Source organism: Carcharodon carcharias, chromosome 6 (genome assembly GCF_017639515.1).
Source record: "Carcharodon carcharias isolate sCarCar2 chromosome 6, sCarCar2.pri, whole genome shotgun sequence".
In the NCBI taxonomy this organism is placed as follows: Eukaryota; Metazoa; Chordata; class Chondrichthyes; order Lamniformes; family Lamnidae; genus Carcharodon; species Carcharodon carcharias.
This window is the reverse complement of record NC_054472.1, coordinates 168,259,811-168,285,627: the sequence shown is the minus strand read 5'-3', so window position 1 is coordinate 168,285,627 and position 25,817 is coordinate 168,259,811. Positions and strand designations below refer to the sequence as shown.

The 25,817-nt window shown below is 42.4% G+C and overlaps 1 protein-coding gene across 8 annotated transcripts in view; it reads right to left on the bottom strand.

Moving 5' to 3' along the window:
* The window catches only part of ptk2aa (protein tyrosine kinase 2aa), a 551,780-nt gene that overhangs the window by 320,475 nt on the left and 205,488 nt on the right, over window positions 1-25,817 (bottom strand). For 7 of the 8 annotated variants that reach the window (XM_041189015.1, XM_041189013.1, XM_041189014.1 and 4 more), the window contains 2 exons: window positions 11,606-11,826; window positions 2,213-2,379 (listed from right to left, as the gene is read on the bottom strand). In XM_041189015.1, coding sequence (XP_041044949.1) covers window positions 2,213-2,379; window positions 11,606-11,794 — 356 coding nt within the window. In that variant the 5' untranslated portion in view covers window positions 11,795-11,826. Of the gene's footprint in view, window positions 1-2,208; window positions 2,380-11,605; window positions 11,827-25,817 lie in introns of those variants that run through there. The other variant, XM_041189018.1, reaches the window with a different exon arrangement.

Below are 25,817 nucleotides of genomic sequence, written 5' to 3'. Positions count from 1 at the left end.
GCTATCAAGCAGTACTTGCTTAGCAAAACCTGCTTACTGACGCTCAGTTTGGGTTCCGCCAGGGCTGCTCAGCTCCTGACCTTTTTACAGCCTTGGTTCCATCATGAACAAAACAGCTGACCTCCAGAGGTGAGGTAAAGTGAATGCCCTTGACATCAAGGCAGCATTTCACCGAGTGTGGCATCAAGGAGCCCTAGCAAAACTGGAATTAATGGGAATCGGGGGAAAACTCTCTGCTGGTTAGAGTCATCCCTTGCACAAAGGAAGATGGTTGTGGTTGTTGGAGGTCAGTCACCTCAGCTCCAGGACATCACTGTAGGAGTTCCTCAGGGTAGTGTCCCCAGCCCAGCCATCTTTACCTGCTCCATCAATGACCTTCCTTCCATCAGATGATCAGCAGTGGGGATGATCGCTGATGATTGCATAATCTTCAGCACCATTCGTGACTCCTCAGGTAGTGACATGCATGACCATCTCCAACAAGAGAGAATCTAACCATCGCTCCATGACATTCAATGGCGTTACCATCACTGAAATCCCCCACTATCAACATCCTGGGGGGTTACCATTGACCAGAAACTGAATTGGAATAGCCACATAAATGCTGTGGTTACAAGGGCAGGTCAGAGGCAAGGAATCCTGTGGCTAGGAATCATGAGTCACCTCATGACTCCCCAAAACACATCCATCTACAAGACACAAGTCAGTAGTGTGATGGAGTACTCTCCGCTTGCCTGGATGAGTGCAGCTCCAACAACACTCAAGAGGCTCAACACCATCCAAGACAAAACAGCCCGCTTGATTGACACCCCATCCACAAACATTCACTCCCTCCAGCAGCAGTGTGTACCATCTGCAATTTGCACTGCAGGGACTCACCAAGCCTCCTTCGACAGCACCTTCAAAACCCGCAACTGCTACCATCTATTAAGGACAAGGGCAGATGCATGGGGACATCACCACCTGTAAGTTCCCCAACTACACTGTGGGTGTACCTAAACCACATGGACTGCAGCGTTTCAAGAAAGCAGCTCAGCATCACCTTCTCCTTCTCAAGGGCAATTAGGGATGGGCAATAAATGCTGGCCCAGACAGCGACATCCACATCCCATGAATGATCAAAAGAAATGTAACATGATGCCACCACCTCTATTCAGACGCCACAGGCATGAATAATAGAATATTTGCTCTTAGTTATCTGCATTAATGAGCTAAATATCCTATTTCTCATCGGCATGCTACCTCTCACCAACAACAATGAAAACACAGCTTCAATTTCCACACCGCCAATGGCACAGCTTCATCTATCCCATCACCACCTCTGTCAACTCCTCCACTGTCTCCAAATTGTCAAACTGCTTGCCCAACCTCTGGTATTGGATGAGCAGAAATTTCATTCAACTAAATATTGGGACGATCAAAGCCATTATATTCAGACCCCACTACAAACTCCGAGAAAGGCTGAACCAGACAGTTCATAACCTTGGTACCATAGCTGAGCCCAAGATAAACTGCCATAGCCACTCCATCCCTCAGACCACCTATTCCCATTTTCACAACATTGCCTGACTCCACCCCAGCCTCAGCTCATCTGCTATTGAAACCCTCATGCATGCCTTTGTTATCTCTGGGCCTGGCCATTCCAACATACTTCTGGCTGGCTTCCTACTTCCTCCCCTTCATAAATGTAAGCTCATTCAAAACTCTACTGCTCATGTCCTAACTCGCACCAAGTTTCATTCACTGATCACCCCCTTCCAGCTGATCTAGACTGGTTCCCAGTCCTATTTTAAAGTTCTCATCCTTGTTTTTAAATCCGTCCACACCCTCACCCTCTCCTTTTCTCCGCAATCATTTCCAGCATCTCTACTTTCGTTCAATTCTAGCTTCTTGCACATCCAGATTATGATTGTTCCACCATTAGCGGCAGTCCCTTGGCTCTGCAATCTCTCCACCCTTCTTTCCTCCTTTAAGACACTCCTACGTTTTTGGGTAATTTGTCCTAATATCAATGTACGGGGTGTCAAATTTTGATTGATAACTCTCCTGTGAAGTGCCTTGGGATGTTTGACACTGATATTTGTTAGAGGCACTATGTAAATGCAAGCTGTTGACTACAAACAAAGTCAAAGGTCATAGTGGCTTTGTATCTTCATGATTTGATGACTACTTTGTCACTGTTACACTGTATCCATTATATTGTGTTTCTTACCTCCATTCCTCTGCAGGATGATGCTGTTCAAATTTTTCACGCACATGTGAAACGCCCATATCTGGATGCAGCCAGTGGACTTCTTCTGAATGCATATGACTGAGTCGAATTCCAAAGCATGCCACATTCTTAACTTTGTGAGAGTCTACAATCTTCTGAATAATACCCTGAAATGTGACATAGATATGCAATTAGAGTAAATTATCCAAAACAGCCACAAGAAAAAAATAACAGCAGCGGTAACTGCCTAGCTTACATATCAATTTTAAAATCAACTTTTTTAATTTTCTGCCTAACATACTAATCAGAAAAAAATAATCAGGTTGTGGTCCTTTTCTTTAGGTAAGAGAGGTCTGAGAGGTGACCCAATATGATCTTTAAAATTATGATGGGGTAGATGTAGAGAAGAGGCTCCCGCTTGTAGGGGAAACAAAAACAAGCGGTCATCAATGCAAGATAGTCACCAATAAATCAAATAGGAGATGGGATTCAGAAGAAATTTTTCATCTGAAGAGTGGTAAGGATGTTTAAGAGACACATTACATAAATGCATTTAAGGGGAGGCTACATAAGCTCATGGGGAAGAAAGGAATAGAAGAATATGCTCATAGAATAGAAGCAGAGGGGTGGGAGGATTAAGACCAATATCTGTGCTGTAGATTCGACACAGGACTAAGTGGTTGACAGTTGCATTTGCTTAGTGTGCCCTTCTACCCTATTTGGGCAGGATGGTATCTTCCTTCCAATCCTTCAGAGCAGAAATTTTGTAGAGTAACAGTGGTTAGGAAACAGGATGCAAAGTTAAGTCTCAAGTTAGTAGCATATTTCATCATGTGCAGTGGAGTCAGCTCCAGTTGCCTTGGCTGTTTTGTGGGAGCTTTGATTTCATCCGCATTGGATGAGGATGCAGGCACACCCTGGAAGGAGGGACGTCCAAAATGTAACACAATGGAATAGCTTGTGCAGGCATTGAAATGCTCTGCCATTTTTGTGTGGTTCCTTTCTCTGAGGGACTGGAAATCTGAAGTTTAATTGAAACAAAATTTAAGTTTGTCTTGGGATCCTTCCAAATCCTCCTCAAGTAAAGTGAGGCAGGCTTTAAAGCTGTAACTGTACAATCACTGTTGCACTTGAGTTGAGAGTTTGTTGTTGCAGTCTTCACTAGCTTTAGCTCAGAAAATGCTTCCCAAAACTTTGTATTATCATCCAACCTTAATGGAGCAAGTTTTTGCACATGAACAAAACATGCATCATTCAACATGTCAGTTTGTTTTATGTTGATTTCCTAGACTACTTGTAATTTCACAGAATGTTGTCCATGCTTCTTCATGATAGTCTGGGCAGTTACTGAGAGCTTTGAATTTTTGTACCAACTACACTAATTTTGAACATCACTGATAATATCCTATCCACTAAATGTTTTTGCAGTTTACAAAACCAAACTGACACTTCACAGAACATATCCAACACATACCGTACAAAACAGAAAGAGAATTTAGCTTGCAAGAGTAGTGGCAGAATTAAAGGTTTCAAACATCACTGCTACACTAAATTTATTCTCCTGATTTAGATGATCCAAACAGCTTGTTTTAGCTCTTATTTACAAGTTTTCTCCCAAGCATAGTGCGTATTATTTTATATGTACTTTACAAAATATAATTAGATCACAGCTTTGTTCATCTGTTTTTACAAAGAATGCATCATGCTGCAGTTAAGAGTCCACCCTTTTTTTAAAAAACAATCTACTTCTACAGGAGGCTACACTAATTCCCACATCAACTACATCAATTAAATCACAGGCTAAATCAACAGAAGATTAAGTTCTTTGTACAGAAATAACATTCACAAAACACAGGAACATAGAAATTGCTAGATGAGAAAAAGCACCAGAGCCTATTTTGCCTTCTACCATCCTGATGGTTGCATGATTCAATGATAGTATACGTTGTTGATTAAAAACAAAAGTTTTTTTCTTGATATCTCCATCAGTTGACTATTATTGTTCAGACTATGAAGAATGAGGTAAAATATAATTAATCATTGTAATTTAAAAAAAAACTATTCTAGGGATAGTGTGCAATGCCAGCATTTATTGCCCATGCCTAGTTACCCTTGAGAAGCTGCTGATAGTTTGTTATGGACAGGGTGAGAGAACTGCCAAAATCCCATTTCTTTCCCAACTGTCCACAATCAGGAAACTTTTGAAAGTAAGATCTGTTTTTTCTAAACCCCTGACTGTGTGAACAACTCTAATTACCAGGAGCAAGCTTTTTGTGTGTTTAAATAAATAGGATCATTTATTTACACGAACACCCTGAAATCTAACCCTACGGCAATCACATAGTCACACACGCTCAAGGAAAGTACAGTTGAAGACAATACAGGTAAAAAGCAAAAGAATAGTTCATAATTCAATGTGATTGTCTTGTTCTGGAAAACACATGTTGCAGGTCTGATGAAGAAGACGTCTTCACTCCTATAGGATAGTTTAAGCGAATTCAGCAGCCGAAGTCGTATGCCAAAACTCAGGATTCTCTTGAAGGGACGGACTTTCTACAGGTCACAAAGTTAGTTGCTTCTAGTCTTGTTACCAGGAGGTTAGTTTGCTGTAGTGGTGGGCTCTAAAAGGAACAAGCTTGGAGACCTTATAATGTTACAGCCTAAAGTTCTCATAAGGCATAAGTGTTACTGCCCTTTCTGTTGCTGCTGTCTCTTACTTTCTGCAGTCATCACTTAAAAATTACAAAGGGGCAAATATGGCTGCCTTACCATGTGGCCCCTCACAATGGTAGTTCATCTGACAGATATGTTCTTGGGTTGATTAGCCACGTCCTGGTTTCTTGCGGAGGGAGGGGAGTGGTATGGTTGCTCTTGGCCTTTTAGGTGATAGAAGTTGCAGGTTTGGGAGATGCTGTCAAGGAAAATTTGAATTTTTTTCATTCGTTCATGGGTTGTGGGCGTCGCTGGCTAGGCCAGCATTTATTGCCCATCCCGAATTGCCCCTTAAGTGGTAGTGAGCTGCCTTCTTGAGGTGCATGGGGAGTAGGTACAACCACAGCGCTGTTAGGGAGGGAGTTCCAGGATTTTGACCCTGCGACAGTCAAGGAATGGCGATATAATTCCAAGTCAGGATGGTGAGTGGCTTGGAGGGGAACTTCCCATGTATCTGCTGCCCTTGCCCATCCAGATAGTAGGAGTCATGAGTTTGGAAGGTGTTGCCTAAGGAGGCATGGTGACTTCCTGCAGTGCATCTTGTAGATGGTACACAATGCTGCCAACGTGCATCAGTGGTGGAGGGAGTGAATGTTTTTGGATGGGGTGCCAATCAAGTGTGCTACATTGTCCTGGATGGTGTCGAGCTTCTTGGGTGTTGTTGGACTTGCATTCGCCCAGGCAAGAGGAGAGTATTTCTCACATTCCTGACTTGTGCCTTGTCAGTGGACAGGCTTTGTGGAATCAAGAGGCAAGTTACTCGTCACAGGATTCCTAGCCTCTGACCTGCTCTTGTAGCCACAGTTTTTATATGGCTAGTCCAATTCAGTTTCTGGTCAATGGTAAACACCAGGATATTGTTAGTGGGGGATTCAGTGATGGTAATGCCATGGAATGTCAAGGAGCAACGGTTAGATTCTCTCTTGTTGGAGATGGCCATTGTCTGACACTTGTGTAGCACAAATGTTGCTTGCCACTTGTCAGCCGAAGCCTGGATATTGCCCGGGTCTTGCTGCATTTAGACATGGACTGCTTCAGTATCTGAGGAGTCATGAACATTGTGCAATCATCAGCAAACATCCCCACTTCTGACCTTATGATAGAAGGAAGGTCATTGATGAAGCAGCTGAAGATGATTGGGCCTAGGACACTAGGCCTGAGGAATTCCTGCAGTGATGTCCTGGAACTTAGATAATTGACCTTCAACAACCACAACCAGCTTCTTTTGTGCTAGGTATGACTCTAACCAGCAGAGAGTTTGCCCCCCTGATACCCATTAAGTCCAGTTTTGCTAGGGCTCCTTGATGCTATACTCTGTCAAATACTGCCTTGATGTCAAGGGCACTCACTCTCACCTCACCTCTTTTGTCCATGTTTGAACCAACGTTGTAATGAGTGGCCCTGCTGGAACCCAAATTGAACATCAGAGAGCAGGTTATTTCTAAGTAAGTGCCTCTTGAGAGCACTGTTGCTGACCTCTTCCCATCATTTCACTGGTGATCTAGAGTAGGCTGATGGGGTGGTAATTGGCTGGGTTGGATTTGTCCTGCTTTTTGTGTACAGGACATGCCTGGGCAATTTTCCACATAGCCGGATTGATGCCAGTGTTGTAGCTGTACTGAACAGCTTGGCTAAAGGTGCAGCATGTTCTGGAGCACAAGTCTTCAGTACTATTTCCGAAATATTGTCAGGGTCCATAGCCTTTGTAGAATCCAGTGCCATTATGTTACATGGATTGAGTCGAATTGGCTGAAGACTGGCACCTGTGATGCTGGGGACCTCCAGAGGAGGCCAAGATGGATCGTCCACCTGGCACTTGTGGCTGAAGATTGTAGCAGGTGCTTTAGCTGTATCTTTATCTAATAGAATGTATTACACACTAGATTTTACAGTCGGCAGTGTAGTCATAAGGTTCATCACTGACCTTGAAGTAAGCTACATTCAAAAATCTAGTGATCTCTGTGGCGTGGATTTCATCCTTCCGAATATTAATTTCATTCTATAGGATATATCTGACATTCAGCAATACTTATGTCATCATGTAGGCTAAACAGTTCACCACAATGAAGAATTCTCACAGATAACAAACCATAGCAAAAAAGCACCGATTGTAAAATGATTAGAAAGCAAAGGACAGAGTGAAATAATGATTGGAACATATGCATGGGATTAAGGTAGAGCTGAAATATCAAATAAATCTACGGAACCTTTTCAGCATAACAGAGAAACTGATATTACAAACAGAAAATTTTTTTTTAACAGCCAGAGAAATTGCACACTACATCGCTGGCTGTAAATTCTGGCAGCGATTATAACTTAGTATACTGTTAAAAACCCAGATACAGCTCATTCAAAAAGATATTACTTTTTCAAGGGTCTTCAAAGGAAGACGAAGGCTGTGAAGAGTGGAAGTTCGCATCAAATCAAGTCATTTACAAAATTTCCATCTGTGAGGACTTCCACAATGCACTCTTTGGAGGAGTGGGAATTCAGTAACAGCCAACTTCGGGATTTCCATATTTGTGCATGTGCAGACGCCAGAAGTTGTCAGTCTGATGTCATAATGATGGCCAGTGCTAACAGTTTCTTGTAATTACAATTGCAAAATCCCACTTATTACATTAGATAAAGATGTAGCCAGAATCTAATGTTTTGTAAGTCACCAATTTATTACATCACTCAAATGTTTCCGATTTCTGTTTTTTTCTTCTTCAGGTTCCCAAACCTCTCAATTTTTGCCAGGGAAAGCCATAGCAAAAAAGCACCGATTGTAAAATGATTAGAAAACAAAGGACAGCCTGAAATAATGATTGGAACATACACATGGGATTAAGGTAGAAGCTGAAATATCAAATAAATCTATGGAACTTTTTCAGCGTAACAGAGAAACTGTTGACCACTATGACCAGAAGATGATTTAACATAGTTTGGATTTCTTTGGGTTTTATTTCACTTTCTTCTGGTCAGTGCTTTAGTTCCCTACCACCAACAGATGACCAAAAGCTTAGTCAAAGAGATAGGTTTTAAGGAGAGTTTTAGAGGAGAAAAACAAAGGCTGGGAAGTGTAGGAAGAAAATTCCAGAGTTTGGGGCCGAGGCAACTGAAGGCTGGTCAGCAATTAAAATCGTGTATACTCAAGAGGCCAGAATTAGAGTGCAGAAATCTGAGAGGGTGGTGAGGCTGAAGGAAATTACAGAGAAGAGGGGGTGAGGTCATGGACCTATTTACAAACAAGGATGAGAATTTTAAACTCAAGTTGTTTATTTCACTGGAAGCCAATGTAGGTCAGTGAGTACAAGAAAGGGGACTTGCTGCGAATAAAGACACAAGGAGCAGAGTTTTGGATGACTTCTACGGAGGGTAGAATGTGAGACACCGGCCAAACAGGAGTTTGAATAGTCAAGTCCAGAGATAGCAATGGCATGAATCACCTGGCTTTCAGCAACAGATGAGCCAAGATGGGGTGAAGACAAGTAATGAAGACAAGAGGTGGAAATAGGCATGTTAAGTGATGCTCCTCAAGTTTCTTTATTTTTTGTTGAGTAAGTTCTCAAATCCAAATGATCTCTGCAAACCATTTGAGCAAGTTCAACCACAAGTCATTCAGAATACAATCTGGAATGCTACATAAACACAAATTATTTTGATGGATTGGTCACTGAAAAATGAAACATTTAAAAAACATTACAAAAGCATAATTGTGACTATTTTAATTAACATAATTTGTTCCCACTATGATGATTATGAACCATAATAAAGCAAACCAAAAAAGTAAAAAGAACCTTGCGAATGGACTAAAAGATTTTATGTTCAAGGAAAAAAAACTTATATTCTAAGACAAAATATTAAATTAAACTTGGGCATGAATGGCCACCCTCCTGTATAAAAACTTCTATGACCTTTATTTGAAAACATAAACACACATTATGCTGTTGAAAGTTGTAGGTAAACTGATATGATTTTTATATACTCATCCATAAAAGGTTTCTAGCAACTCATTTGCTTTAAAATATTTTATACGCTTCAACACATTCCCCCTCGACTGCTTTAAATAAAACTCTGGGCTATAAGAAATAATTCAAAATTGGCAGCTTATCAATAATGATTCAAAAGCTTAACTTTATATTCTGACAATTTCTACGTGTTACAACTGGGATGGGAGGAGTGTGCGAGTTACCAAATCCCACTACTCCGCAGGCCATACCATTAATTTAAATGTTTAACTTTCTCACCAAAATGGCCGATACCTCTAGCGGCCAGAAAAAAAGAAACTCTGGCCAGACTTCCTTCAAAAACTCAATGGTTAATTTATTTTAAAACAAAACTCAGTTTAACAAGTTGTGAGCACTGGTTAACACACAGCTGTAATCGGGATGTGTAAGTAACAATCGCTTCCCAAAGAATTCCGCCAGCACACAAAGACACACACACACACAGACAAACAAAGGGCAAACAGATAGAGTCTCTCCACAGAGATGGGCTTTGGAGGGTGGGCATAATTATATAAAGGATCAAATCCGCAGGGTCTCGACGTTGTCGACCTGGAGTGCTCTCATGTGAAGACGGGCTGCTGGTCCCGGTGGATGCCTGTAAGTTCTTACCAGCTTGGCACAGCTTTGCAGGTGCAAATGCAGACGAGTTACACTCAGATGAGGTTCTCTGGCTACAGGTTGATAGCCACACAATTTTAGGCAAAGTAAAGAGATGGAGCCAGTCAAGGTAGCCTTTTCTCCTCAGCTTGCTCTCCAACAAGACTGCCTTCAAAACAAGCAGGTTCAAAACTTAAGTTTTTCCCTCTCTTCCATGTGATTGCCTTTTTGTCTCCCAGATTTTCATTAATTAAAGTTCTTTGCAGTTCAAAGCAAACAAACAACGCCTTCTCAACAGCATCTTGGAAGAGGCCTGCTTGTTGACAGTTCCAAGGAGAACTTTTGACCTTTTTAAAAAAAAATCCCAGGTTAGCATCCAGGTCATGCCATGTCCTTTCCAAAAGAAAACTTCAGGCTTGAGAGATACGATTCTAACTGAAGCAAGCAGAAATGTAATCGATAGCACACAATGAGATCAGACTTTTTCCCAGTATTTATATATGAACATATGAACAGTGCTATCAAGTGGCACTTGCTTGGCAATAATCTGCTCACTGACATTCAGCTTGGGCCACTCAGCTCCTGACCTCATTACAGCTTTAGTTCAAACTTGGACAAAAGAACTGACCTCCAGAGATGAGGTGAGAGTGGCTGTCCTTGACAGCAAAGCAGAGTTTCACCGAGTGTGGCATCAGGGAGCCCTAGCAAAACTGGAGTCTATGGGAATCAGGGGGAAAATTGTCTGCTGGTTAGAATCATACCTAGCACAAAGGAAGATGGTTGTGGCTGTTGGAGGTCAATCATCTCAGTTCGAGGGCATCGCTGCAGGAGTTCTTCAGGGTAGTGTTCTAGGCCCAACCATCTTCAGCTGCTTCATCAATGACCTTCCTTCCATCATAAGGTCAGAAGTGGGGATGTTTACTGATGATTGCACAATGTTTAGCACCATTCGCAACTCCTCAGATGCTGAAGCAGTCCATGTCAAAATGCAGCATGGCCTGGATAATATCCAAGTTTGGGCTGACAAGTGGCAAGTAACGTTCGTGCCACACAAATACCAGGAAATGACCATCTCCAACAAGAGAGAATCTAACCATCGCCACTTGATGTACAACGGCATTACCATCACAGAATCTCCCCACGATCAACATCCTGGGGGGTCACTACTGAGCAGAAACTGAACTGGACTAGCCATATAAATACTGTGGCTACAAGAGCACGTCAATGGCTAGGAATCCTCCGACAAGTAACTCACTGCCTGACTCCCCAAAGCTTGGCCACCCATCTACAAGGCACAAGTCAAGAGTGTGATGGAATACTCACCACTTGCCTGGGTGAGTGCAGCTCCCACGATGCTCAAGAAGGGTGACACCATCCAGGACAAAACAGCCTGCTTGGTTGCCACTACATCCACAAACATTCAGTCCCTCCACCACTGATGCACAGTAGCAGGAGCGTGTACCATCTGCAAGATGCACTGCAGGAATTCACCAAGGCTACTTAGACAGCACCTTTGAAACCCATGACCACGGCCATCTAGAAGGACAAGGGCAGCAGATAGATGGAAACACCACTGCCTGGAAGTTCCCCTCCGAGCCACTCAACAACCTGACTTGGAAATATATGACCGTTCCTTCAGTGTCACTGGGTCAAAATCCTGGAATTCCCTTCCTAACAGGACTGTGGGTGTACCTTCACCACATGGACTGCAGCAGTGCAAGAAGGCAGCTCACCACCACCTTCTGAAGGGCAACTAGGGATGGGTAATAAATGCTGGCCCAGCCAGCATAGCCCACATCCCATGAATGAAAAAAAATGCAGAAAATGTTTAGTGCGATTTGTGTAGTTTGTCACATCCTTTTACTATATCAGGAAAAATCTTTTCTAAACCTAAATAAAACGTCAAACAGTTAGGAACAATATTTGAGAATGAATAAAACTAAGAGCTGTATGCTTTGCTGATTTTTAAAAAACGTGAAGATTTCACCCCAAAATGCTTCTTAATTTTAAAAAAATGCTTAAAATCAAAAACTTACATTTTTGTCATCAATGTATAGTATTCCAACAAATTTCAATTGAATTACTAACTCACCCGGACATCGGTGGCATCACCATGCCTAATGTTCATGGCCCAGGTTGAGGGCTCATTATTGCTCTCAAAATAATGGAAGACCTTCAGCACTCGTTCCATGGCACCTGGGGACCGTTCCATACTCAAACGAGACTTGGCTCCTGAACCTGCTGTGTGGTTCAAGTTTGGATCAAGGTAAGCAGCTGCCATGCTTCTGCGGGATGCTATGTGTCGGTCATATTCTGTGGAGCAAGAAAATGAAAGTTAGATGCAAAAATCTATACTCGAAGGAACCACAAAGGTTTAGTTTGATTTTTGGTGTCAAATGAGCATTGGAACAAAATATTTTGGTGTACGTGACAGAAAAAATTGAATTTCAAGTAAAGTGTTCCTTGCTGCTCGTCATCTCCATAAACATTCCACTGTTTAATTATTTCACACGCAAATGTTGCGACAACTATAGGCTTGCATCAAAATGGCCCACACTCAAAATACAAACAAGACCTGAGTATATCTTGTGCCTTATTTTATCAGCTATTAGCCGTTGCCTCACTGGTAGCAGTCTCAGATGAATCAGCTGTGGGTTCAAACTCCACTCCAGAGATTAGAACACAATTTGTGTTGACGCTTCAATGCAGTACTGAGTTTTTATGCAGGTGCTGTCTTTCAGATGAGATGTTAAACCAAGGCTCCATATGCCCTCTCAGGGGGAAATAAAAAATTGCCATGATTCAAAGAAGAACATCTATGCCCTGACCAAAATTTATCCCTCCTCAAAAACACAGCAAAGCAGATTATCTGGTCATTTATCATTTCCCTTCTGTGAGACCTTGCTGTGTGCAAATGGTTATAAGGTAGGCCAATGCAGCAGCGAATGACTGCATTTAACAAATATCTGACTGACTGCAAAGTCTTTAGGTCATCCTCAGATTGCAAAAGGTACTAAATAAATGGACTCATTTTTCCTTTCTTCCCTCTCTTCTTTCCACAGCTGCTGCTAGACCGATTAAGTGCTTCCAGCATTTTTTGCTTTCATTTCAGATCTTCAGCATTTAGTTTTTTGTGCTGTTTTACTTATTTCGAATCGTGTGCCACCAATGGTTAATCTAAGCTGATCTGAGACAACTAATGTTTTATAGGTCACTTTGTTAAGACCACACTCCTAGTCTGTTTTTCACTCTACAGCCAGTCCATTGGCTCCTACCCAACCTCAGCTTCAGCTGTCCCACTAGCCAAGACCCTGTATCTGCTTCTGATAGGTAAACATCCCAAGTTTATCTCCCATCAAAACATGTTACTGCAACAGCTGCTGCATGTGTTGTTTTTATTCAGGTTTATGGCTGCTGATCCAACACATTTGAAAGACAATGTGATACAGGGTCCATCATACTCCAAGCCACAGGTCTCTGCTTCTTCCCAGACCCAGGCCCCTTTTCTCTTGCAGCCAACCCAGCCTCAATCCCATTGTCCCAATCCGTGATCCACTGATGCCTTTTTCCCCTTGTCTTACCAAGACAGACACAATCATTTTTACGAAGGGAATCAGGGAATTAGCTCCCAGAATCAAGCTAATTATCTCCACAAGAGACAAACAAACATACAGCAAGAGAGAAACAGAATGAGAACGATACTCAATGGAAGATGAGGCCATAAGACATAGGAGCAGAAGTGGGCCATTTGAGTCTGCTCCACCATTCAATGAGATCATGGCTGATCTGATAATCCTCAACTCCAGTTTCTTGCCTTTTCCCCATAACCCTCGATTCCCTGACTGATTAAAAATCTGTCGATCTCAGCCTTGAACATACTTAATGACTCAGCCTCTATAGCCCTCTGCGGTAAACAATTCCACAGACTCACTACCTTCTGGGAGATGAAATTCCTCCTCATCTCTGTTTTAAATGGGTGACCCCTTTCTCTGAGATTATGCCGTCTGGTCCTAGACTCTCTCACAAGGGAAACAACCTCTCAGCATCTACCCTGTCAAGCCCCCTAAGAATCTTATATGTTTCAATAAGGTCGCCTCTCATTCTTCTAAATTCCAATGAGTACAGGCACAACTTACTCAACCTCTGCTCATAAGAAAATCTCTCCATACCTGGGATCAACCGAGTGAACCTACTCTGGACTGCCTCCAATGCCTCACATATCTTTCCTTAGATAAAGGGACCAAAACTGTTCACAGGTGTGGTCTAACTAGGTGTGGTCTATCTAGTGTCTTGTATAGTTTTAGCAAGACTTCTCTATTTTTATTCTCCACTCCCTTTGAAATAAAGGCCAACATTCAATTTGCCTTCCTTATTACTTGCTGAACCATTTGCTAGCTTTTTGAGATTCATGCACAAGGACCCCCAAATCCCTCTGTGCTGCAGCTTTCTCCATTTAAATAATATTCAGCTCCTTTATTCTTCCTGCCAAAGTACATAACCTCACATTTTCCCACATTATATTCCATCTGACACGTTTTTGCTCACTCACTTAACCTGTCTTTCTCTCTCTACAGACAGTGCCATCCTCACCAATTGCCTTCCCACCCATTTTTGTGCCATCTGCAAGCTTGGCCATAGTACATTCATTTTCGTCATCAAAGTCATTAACATATATTGTAAATAATTGTGGCCCCAGCACTGATCCCTGTGGTACTACACTAGTTCCAGGTTGCCATCCTGAAAATGTGCCCCTTATCTCAACTCTCTGTCTTCTATTAGTTAGCCAATCCTCTACGCATGCTAATATACTGCCCCAACACCATGCCTTGTCTTATCTTATTAAGAGGCCTTACGTGTGGTGCCAAAAAATATCCAAAGAGTAAAAGACATAAATAGGGAGAAACTGTAATATATAAAACAGAACCAAAAAAGATAACAGCAAAGATAACAATCTGGCCCATTATGTCTGTGCCAGCTCTTTGCTAAAGCATTCCAAAGTTAATCCTAATAACGTATGTTTATTCTCAAAATGAGACACAATGGGGCTGAGTAATATCAGGGTGTGGGGGAAGTGAGGGGGCCGACACGCTCCACGCCAACCCGCCCTTCAGACATGAAGTGCTGCGGGGCTGATTAACGAGGGCCGGGTGGGACCTCTGCCCCCTGGAGCTGCCAGCCAATCCAATTGGCAGGCAGTTCCATCAGTCCCAGCAGCACTCCCAATTCGTAAATTCGTATGAAAAGTGTTGTTCAGAGCTCACACCAATCCATAAAATTCCGAAAGTAAAATAACTTCAAATTTTTCAATATTCTCCAAGTATTGATCTGAAAAGGACCAAATAATAAAAACAGTCAGGCTATGAATCATCAGCTTCAGACAAAAATAAGGACAACAAAGCATTTACATTTGTATTGGTGCAAACTACAGTCTTTAAGGGCTGAAATAATTAGGAACACAGATGTTGTTTATCTGTAACCTTGACATTATCATTCCTCTTTGATTTCCCAGTTTGTACAGATTTCATAATGCCAAGCAACTGAACACACTCCAAAAGCACCATGCATCGAAACAGGTTTGCATCCCACCTATAAGTGGGTGTTGACCATACCATCTGCCTCCAAAGTCTCGTTCCTGTTGTCCAGCTGAGTAACACTGCCCTTGCCTCAGTCTACTCATATTATGCAGTCTTTGCCAGATAATTACTGCAATAGTTTTTCTTTCATCTCCTGCACCATTATTTCTGGAGACTCCAAGGATCTATCTATCCTTGGCCCACTCCAATTTCTCATCAACATGCTGCCCCTTTGAAACACAACATCAGTTTCCACATATATGTTGACTACAAGCAGCTTGACCTTACCACCAACCTTCTTGACCTCCCCATTCCCTCTGCATGATACCCAGGCACACTTGAACCAGAATTTCCATCAATTAGATGCCAGGGAAACTTCACAGAATCACAGTGCAGAAAAGGCCCTCCAGTCCATCGAGTCTGCACCAACACATGAGAAACACCTACCTACCTAGTCCCATTTACCAGCACTTGGCCCATAGCCTTGAATGTTATGACGTGCCAAGTGCTCATCCAGGTACTTTCTAAAGGATGTGAGGCAACCCGCCTCCACCACCCTCCCAGGCAGTATATTCCAGACCGTCACCACCCTCTGGGTAAAAAAATTTTTCCTTACATTCCCCCGAAACCTCCTGCTCCTCACCTTGAACTTATGTCCCCTCGTGACTGACCCTTCAATTTAAGCCATTATCTTCAGCCCTTGCCACAATCTCCATTCCCAGCCACTGATTCCATTTCCTACCTTGGCCAAACCAGACTGCTTCCAGCATCAATATCCTATCTGATCTAGAGCTGAGCTAGAACCCCATAACTTGTCCATCACAAAGACTATCTATCTTCTATCTATGTAGTATCATCTGTCTCCATCCTTTTCTCAGCACATCAGCTGTTTACTTTTTATTCATTCATGGGATGTGGACTTTGCTGGCTGGGCCAGCATTTATTGTCCATTCCTAGTTGCCCTTCAGAAGGTGGTGGTGAGTTGCCTTCTTGAACCACTGCAGTCCTTGTGGTGTAAGTACATCCATGGTGCTGTTAGGAAGCGACAGTGAAGGAATGGTGATATATTTCCATGTCAGAATGGTGAGTGACTTGGAGGGGAACTTCCAGGTAGCAGTGTTCCCATATATCTGCTGCTCTTGTCCTTCTAGATGGTAGTCGTCGTAGGTTTGGAAGGTGCTGTCGAAGGAGGCTTGGTGAATTCCTGCAGTGCACCTTGAAGATGGTACATACTGCTGCTACTGTGCGTCGGTGGGGGGGAGTGAATGTTTTTGGATGGGGTGCCAATCAACTGAGCTGCTTTGTCCTGGATGGTATCACGCTTCTTGAGTGTTGTGAGAGTTGCACTCATCCAGGCAAGTGGAGAATGTTCCATCACACTCCTGACTTCTGCCTTGTGGACAGGCTTTCGGAAGTCAGGAGATGGGTTACTCGTCACACCATTCCTAGCCTCTGACCTGATCTTGTAACTGCAGTATTTATATGGCTAGTCCAGTTCAGTTTCTAGTCAATGATAATCCCCCAGAATGTTAATAGTGGGAGATTGAACATCAAGGGGCAATGGTTGTATTCTCTCTTGTCATTGCCTGATACTTGTGTGGTGCGAATGTTACTTGCCACTTGTCAGCCCAAGCCTGGATATTGACCAGGTCTTGCTGCATTTCAACAACAACTGCTTCAGTATCTGAGGAGTCACAAATTGTGCTGAGCATTGTGCAATCATCAGCGAACATCCCCACTTCTGGCCTTATGATGGAAGGAAGGCCATTGATGAAGCAGCTGAAGGTGGTTGGGCCAAGGACACTACCTTGAGGAGCTCCTGCAGTGATGTCCTGGAGCTGAGGTGACTGACCTCCAACAACCACAACCATCTTCCTTTATGCTAGGTATGACTCTAACCAGCAAAGAATTTTCCCCCTGATTCCCATTGACTCCAGTTTTGCTAGGGCTCCTTGATACCACACTCTGCCAAATGCTGCCTTGATGTCAAGGGCAGTCACTCTCACCTCACCTCAGGGGTTCAGCTTTTTTGTCTACGTTTGAACCAAGGCTGTAACGAGGTCAGAAGATGAGTGGCCCTGGCGGAACCCAAACTGGGCATGAATGAGCGGGTCATTGCTAAGCAAGTGCCGCTTGATAGCCCTGTTGATGACCCCTTCCATCCAAACATTCATTCATGCTTTTATAACTCCAGACTTGACTATTCCAATGCTCTCCTGGCTGGTGTCCCATCTTCCACCCTCCTTAAACTTAATCTCATCCAAAACTTTGCTGCCCATATAACGCACATAATTCCCTTTCAGCCCATGCGCATGAATCCCTATGCCCCATTTAAAAGTTTTCATTTAAATGCCCTCTCATTGAAATGACTTGATGGTTTCATTGTTCTTTATCATCGTAACTTCTTCCAGCCCTAAAACCCTCTTATACCTCAGTGCTCCTCCATTCTGGCCTTCATCCCACCATTCATGGCAGTGCCTTCAGGCATTAAGGCACTAACCTTTGGAATTCCCTCCTGAAACCACTCTCTCCTCCTGTGATGCTCCTTCAGCTCTATCTCTTTCACCAAGTTTTTGGTCACATCTTTATACCTCCTTCTTTAGTTTGCTCTAAATGGTTGTCCAATTACACTCCTGAAGCACGTTGGAATGCTTTATTACATTTAAGTTGATATATAAATGCAAATTGCTGTTGTTTCATTCTTAATTTTAATCATTCATTTCATAAGGAAATGTAAATTCTTGGATGAAAATAAAAAGTTAATCAGGTTAGGCTTGTACCATCCGGTAGCTGTATTATGCAGCAATAATAAAGTTGTAAGTGAATCACGGCAATTAATCTCTCTTCATTTGTCTACAAAAGACCCAGATATGAGGTAATGAAAGCCTCACTGGTGGAAGGCTTTAGGAATCAAAGTCAACTATTTCTCTCAAACATGGTACTCGTTCATTATACCATATCTCAAATTACTCATGTACTATATCCCAATTTTTTATTTAGTTCCTGACATGTGAGCATCACTGGCAAGGCCAGCATTTGTTGTCCACCCCCAATTGCCCTCGAGAAGGTGGCAGTGAGCTGTCTTCCTAGAAGCGCTGCAGACCACTTGGTATAGATGCACTACGGTGTTATATATCTAAAATAAATCTAACTGACAATTGAATAAAATCAAAACTATCTGTTTCCATCCCCCAAGAGCCTGACATAGATTTACCAGTCCCTCAGTGAAATTAATGTTCCTTTCCTCATGCTCTTTGTTTTCAGTTTTTCTTGATCTGCACTATGGGAGTGAAAATAAGAGAAAATGAATTTCTGTTGACTGAGCTACAGAAAACCTATAAGTGAAACAATTTGGTTATTACTATAAAGTTCCACCCTAAAGGTCTAGGCAAGTAATTTTCTGTGGGGAGTCACTAATTCCCCACTGTAACTTCAAAGGAAAATTGAAAGAAACCCTTAAGAAACAATGTAAGCACCTTTTATATAATTTTTTCATTATAATGTCAAATTAGAACTCCTGTATAAGGCAACATTCTTGGATTTTAAGATTTCAGTTGGAATTCTCAATCTTATGGCTGTGCCAATTGGTGCTCATTAAAAAGGTAACAGCAATAATTTATTAAATGTTTTATAACTGAAGTATTTCATTAAGCCAAGCATACATTATGAATACAAAAATAATTTAAAATTTTCCTGATAAATTTATGAGAGACAGACTTAATTTTGAAGAATCTCTGAACATTAGTTTAATTAAAAAACCTTGCGATTATATAGCACCTTCCACAACCATAAGACATCCCAAAATTACCACTTTAATGAAGTGTGATTACTCTTTATTAGCAGCCAATTTGTGCATAGCCAAGTTCCCACAAACAGCAATGTGATAATGACCAGATAATCTGTTTTGTGTGAAGTTGATTTGGGGATAAATATTGGCCAGGACACCAGGGATAACTCCCCTGTTATTGTTTAAAATTGTGCCAAATAGGATCTTTTACATCCATCCTGAGAGGGCAGACAGCGCCTGTCGGAGCCTCTGACAATGTGGAACTCTGTCAGTACTACACTGGAGCATCAACCTTGATTTTTGTGCTGAAGCGAGATTCAAACCCACAACCTTCTGACTTGAAGGCTAGAGTGCTACCAATTGGGCCGCAGCTGACAAAATTGTAAAAGTATACCAAAACCAATAAGACTCATGTGCATGAGACAACAAAAATACGTCACACACTCAAAGAACAGTCTGAATTTGTACCAGAAAATTTATTGTATAAATAAGATTGAGATTAATGAAGATGCCACACTTGTCTAACATTTGATGATGATGAACTAAACAACATGCCATTATAACTTTGAGCTGTCAAGGTTTTCTTTTTCACATAATACATTCTTTCCTCCTTTTTCCCTCAGCATATATTTAACTGTACATCATGTTCGATGTGCAAAACAACAAACACTCTCAAGATGTGACACAAAACAGAAAATAATTTGCATTACTAGCCCTTCTCTCTGTATAATTGTAATGGAGGACTGTCATTAAGATTATTTGATGCAATTTGTTCAAACAAACCATTGGCAAAATTTAATAAAACTAATCAAACATTCCATGTTATTCTGCTTTATATATTTTGAAATTCGGTGATGGTAGGGGAGGGGGAGGGCAGGGGGTAGCTCACTGGTTTAACCTTATTGTTTTCTGAAGGGGCCATAAATATCAGGATCCTAAAATTGCATTCTAACTTATTGAGACATCATTTATTTAAGTCTGCGGATGACACAAAAATGGGTGGGGAGGCAAGTGTTGAGGATGACAGAGCCTAGAGGGATATAGAGGGGTTAAGTGAATGGGAAAAAACATGACAGATAGAATATAATGTGGGAAAATGTGAGGTTATGCACTTTGGCAGGAAGAATAGAGGAGCTGAATATTATTTAAATGGAGAAAGAATGAAGAAAGCTGCAGCACAGAGGTATTTACAGGTCCTCGTGCATGAATCCCAAAAAGCTAGCATACCAGTTCGGCAGACAATATGGAAGGCAAATGGAATGTTGGCTTTTATTTCAAAGAGAATAGAGTATGAAAATAGGGAAGCCTTGCTAAAGCTATACAAGGCACTAGTTAGACCACACCTAGAATACTGTGAACAGTTTTGGCCCCCTGTCTAATAAAAAATATACTGGCATTGGAGGCAGAACAGAGAAGGTTCACTAGGATGATCCTGGGGATGGAGGGATTTTCTTATGAGGAGAGGTTAGTAGGTTGGGCCTGTACTCATTGAAGTTTAGAAGAATGAGAGGCAACCTTATTGAAACAAATAAGATTCTTAGGGGGCTTGACAGGGTAGATGCTGAGAGGTTGCTTCCCCTTGTGAGAGAGTCTAGGTCCAGAGGGCATAATCTCAGAGTAAGGGGGTGCCCATTTAAAACAGAAACAAGGAGGAATTTCTTCTCTCAGAGGGTAGTCAATCTGTGGAATTCTTTACCGTAGAGGGATGTAGAGGCTGAGTTGTTAAGCATTTTCAAGGCTGAGATAGACTGATTTTTAATCAGTAAGGGAATCAAGGGTTATGGGGAAAAGACAGAAAAGTGGAGTTGAGGATTATCAGATCAGTCATCATCTCACTGAATGGAGGAGCAGACTCGATGGGCCAATGGCCTATTTCTGCTCCTACGTCTTATGGTCTTAAAGAACACACCAAAGGCCAAATGTTATTTTCACCACTATTTGTCCTAAGTCTTAACTGACGTTAAAAAATTAAATTTCAATTGATCCAAGAACAAAAGAAGATGGCAACACCTCATGTAAAAATCTTAATTACAGAAATCTCGTTGCAACTAGACAGCAAGAAAGGCTTGTAATGCAGAAAAATTTTACTTCCACAATGCATTTTGAGAATATTTGTCCCCTCAATTCCATGAGCCGTTTCTGCTATTTAGTTTGTTTAGGCTGACCTGCAGCAACTCCATTTTCTGTCACGTTCAACATTTTTTGATATCCTTAATCAACAACAATCTAGTGATCAATATTCAAAAAAATTGTCCCATCCTCCGCCTTCTGGCTGAGTGAATTTCAAATTTCCACTTCTTTTTATATGAAATTATGCTTCTCGATTTTGCCACTTTTGCCAAGTTCTAATTTTAAAATTACATTCTCTACTTCCTGACTCTCTCACCAGAAGAAATAGTTTAGGTGGTGGCATGGTGGTTTGTCACTGGACTGGTAATTCAGAGACTCAGGGTATTGTTCTGGGGACCCAGGCTCAAGTCCCACCATGGCAGATGGTTGGGATTTGAATTCAATAAAAATCTGGATTCAAAAGTCCAATGATAAGCATTGTCGCAAAACCCATCTGGTTCACTAATGTCCTTTAGGGAAAGAAATCTGGTCCTCACCTGATCTGTCCTACACGTGACTCCAGATCCACAGTCATGTGGTTGACTCTCAATGCCCTCTGAAATGGCCTTGCGAGACACTAAGTTGTATCAAACTGATAAAAAGTCAATAAGAAGGATTGAATCTGGACGGACCTGGCATCAATCTAGGCACCGGAATCAATGATAAAACCAGCACTGTCAACCCAGCAAGGTCCTCATTACTAACATCTGGAAGCTTGTGCCAAATTGGGACAACAGCCTGACAGTGTCATACTCACTGAATCATACCTTACAGATCATGCCCCAGACACCACCATCACTATCCCTGGGCATGTCCTGTCCCACCGGACAGAGGTGGCAGTACAGTGGTATACAGGAGGGAGTTGTCCTGGGAGTCGCCGTGGGAGTCCTCAACATCGACTCCGAACCCCACGAAGTTTTATGGCGTCAAGTCAAACACAGGCAAGGAAACCTCCTGCTGATTACCGCGTGCCTCTCGCCCCCTCCCCCACCCTCACCCTCACCCTCAGCTGATAAATCAGTACTCCTTGTTGAACAACACTTAGAGGAAGTACTGAGAGAGGCAAGGGTGCAGAAAGTACTCTGGGTGGGGGATTTCAATGTCCATGACCAAGAATGGCTTGGTAGCACCACCACAGACTGAGCTGGCTGAGTCCTAAAGGACATAGCTGGGTCTGCTGCAGGTCTTGAGTGAACTAACAAGAGTGAGGTTATCCTCACCAACCTGCCTGCCGCAGATGTATCTATCCATGACAGCATCAGTAGAAGTGACTGCCGCACTGTCTTTGTGGAGACAAAGTACTGCCTTCACATTGAGGATACCCTCCATCATGTTCTGGAGCACTACCACCACGCTAAATGGGATAGATTTCGAACAGATCTAGCAAATCAAGATTGGGAATTCATGAGGCACTGTGAGCCATCAACAGCAGAACTGTACTCAACCAGAATCTGTAACCTCATGGCCTGGCATATCCTTTACCATTACCACCAAGCCTGGGGAGAACCCTGGTTCCATGGATAGTGCAGGAGGGCATGCCAGGAGCAGCACTAGGCATACCTAAAAATGAGGTGTCAATCTGGTGAAACTACAACAGAGGACTACTTACGTGCCAAACAACATACACAGCAAGTGAAAGACAGAGCTAAGCGATCCCACAACCAGCTGCTCAGATCTAGGCTCTGCAGTCCTGCTACATCCAGTCGTGAATGGTGGTCAGCAATTAAACAACTCACTGGGGGAGGAGGCCACTCCACAAATATCTCCATCCTCAATATAGAAGGAGCCCAGTACATCAGAGCAAAAGATAAGTTTGAAGCACTCGCAACAATCTTCAGCCAGAAGTGCAGAGTGGATGATCCATCTCGGCCTCCTCCAGAGGTCCCCAGAATCACATTCATCAGCCTTTAGTCAATTTGATTCACTCCACCTTTACTGTGCCCAAACCAATTCTTTTTTGAAAGTAGCCCATTGTTCAGCTACAGATTTTCATGCCAATCTTTAATTCCAGTCTATCTAGCCCAGCTCCATTCTATCCCCATCGAAGTTGGTTCTTGTCCAGTTAATTATTTTTACTCTGTATTGCCTGTTGTTCTTTTCCATCATCATCCTAACATGTACAATACGATGACCACTGTCTCCTAAATGTTTCCCCACTGACAATTAACCTATCTGGCCCACCTCATTTCCAAGAACCAGGTCCAACAGTGCATTTTTTCTTGTTGGATTGGACACACTGCTGTAGACACATACTGCTAAGGCTATGGGCCTTGACAATTTTCAGGCAACAGTATTGAAGACTCGTATTTCAGAGCTTGCTGACAAGTGGCAAGTAACAAACTGGTCGTGGTTGTTGGAGGTCAATCATCTTCAGTTTCAGGACAATCACTGCAGGATTTCCTCAGGGTAGTGTCCTAGGCCCAACCATCTTCAGCTGCTTCATCAATGATCTTCCTTCCATCATAAGGTGAGAAGTGGGGATGTTTGCTGATGATTGCACAGTGTTCACCACCATTTGTGACTCCTCAGGTACTGAAGCAATCCATGTCTAAATGCAGCAAGACGTGGTCAGTATCCAGGCTTGGGTTGACAAGTGGCAAGTAACATTTGCGGCACACAAGTGCCAGATAATGACTAACTCCTAGAAGAAAGAATCTAACCATTGCCCTTTGATGTTCAACAGCATTACCATCGCAGACCCCCCACTGACATCATCCTGTGGGCTACCATTGACCAGAAACTGAACCGGACTAGCCATATAAATACTGTGGCTACAAGAGCTGGTCAGAGGCTAGGAATCCTGTGACAAAGAACTCACCACCTGACTCCCCAAAGCCTGTCCACCATCTACAAGGCACAAGTCAGAGGTGTGATGGAAAACGCTCCACTTGTCTCCAATAACAGTCAAGAAGCTTGACACCATTCAGGACAAAGCAGCAATCTTGATTGGCACCACATCCACAAACATTCACTCCCTCCATTACCGACGCACAGTAGCAGCAGTATGTACCATCTACAAGATGCACTGCAGGAATTCACCAAGGCTCCTTAGACAACACCTTCTAAATCCACGGCCATCTAGAAGGATGAGGGCAGCAGACAGATGGGAACACCACTATCTGGAAGTTCCCCTCCAAGTCACTCACCAGCCTGACTTGGAAGTATATCGCTGTTTCTTCACTATCGCTGGGTCAAAATCCTGGAACTCCATCCCTAACAGCACTGTGGGTGTACCTACAACATATGGACTGCAGCGGTTCAAGAAGGCAGCTCACCACCACTTTCTCAAGGTTTGGGAAATAAATGCTGGCCCAGCCAGCAAAGTTCAGATCCCATGAATGAATTCAAAACTCCTGCCCAAAGGGTATTTCTTCATTCCAGGAGCAGTCTTTATATTGCACACACAAAAAATGTGGGGATTGGAATTCCAGTAAAACTTATCACAAGATCAAGAATTGCAGGCAACAAATGGGACCCCTGAGGTAAAGCAATAGCCACATGAGCTGAAACTGGGACTAGCAACGAGAAGGGCCTAAACAACTTGCATTTATATAGCAACTTTAAAATCGCACAGTATAAAGGAAAACAAAATGATCCATAGACAAAGGAGGAGTGATTGAGAAACATCCAAAAGATTGGTCAATGCTGTTTTAAGCAAAGTCAAGAAGAATAAAGTGAAATGGATTTAGTCAAAAAATTCTAGATTGATAGCTAAAAACACAGCTGCTAATGTTGGAGCTAAAGGAGGAAGGGGTTGCAGCACTTGAGAGGGAAGGATAATGGTTAAGGACATAAAGGGCAAGGCCATGACCAGACATTCGAGTTTAAATTTGAGGCACTGGAGGACCACAAGCCAATCCAGGTCACTAAGGACATGGGTGATTTGAGAGCTTGAATCTGAGTGGGATATCCAGATGGCAGCAAATGCGAAGTTGCATTGTGAGGTAGTGTTGCAACAGGTGATTTTCCAAGAGAACAACATGTACATATGCAGTCTGTTGGCATGCTGAATGCCTTCAACACAATATCAGGTTACTTGGAGAGGAGGAACACTTCATAATTGATTTACTTTGATATGGACTTTAACAACAGAAAGAAACCAACATTTAAAATAAACTCTCATTCATTAACCCAGGTGCCCAACAAACCCCGATTTGGAAACAATGCTCGTAAACTCAATTTAACCTAGGACTGAGGGCATGAGGTTGTTGCATAAGAAAGTCTAAACTTTTATTTTGTTCCAACTTAATTTAGTTTGTAGTTGGCATTAAACTGAAATCTATAGTTTAAATTCAGTAGTTGCCAGCCTTAAGCAGGGTTTTTTCAAGGGTTCCAGCTAAAGAGCAGCTTAATTAAGAACCAGATGAAACAGGATCCTCATTAAGTAACGAAGATAGGCTTTTTGTGTTAGGAGCCAACTTTGTGCAACTGTTCTGGTATGATAGTCAAGTGGTTATGGTACTGGGTTTGTAACCCCAAGATCAAGAGTTCAAATCTCACAATGGCAAACTATGAAACAATGTAACTTCATCTGAAACAGATGGAAACAGGTTTACTCAATAAAAAGAGTATCAAGAGTTCAAATCTCACCATGGCAAATTATGAAACAATGTAATTTCATCTGAATAGGAACAGATGGAAACGTGTTTGTACTCGAAAGAGTCACAATAGGACTGCCGGAGTTGAGCACTTCAAGGAGTTTAGTAAGGAAGGCAAAGAGGTGTTTGGTTGCTTTTGCCTAAACTTTTTCAACTTCCAGGAATTGATTCTTGCTCTGCTACAGGAGAAGAAGCTGGTTCATTGGTGAGAATCTGGTAAGTGATTCAGGTTTATTC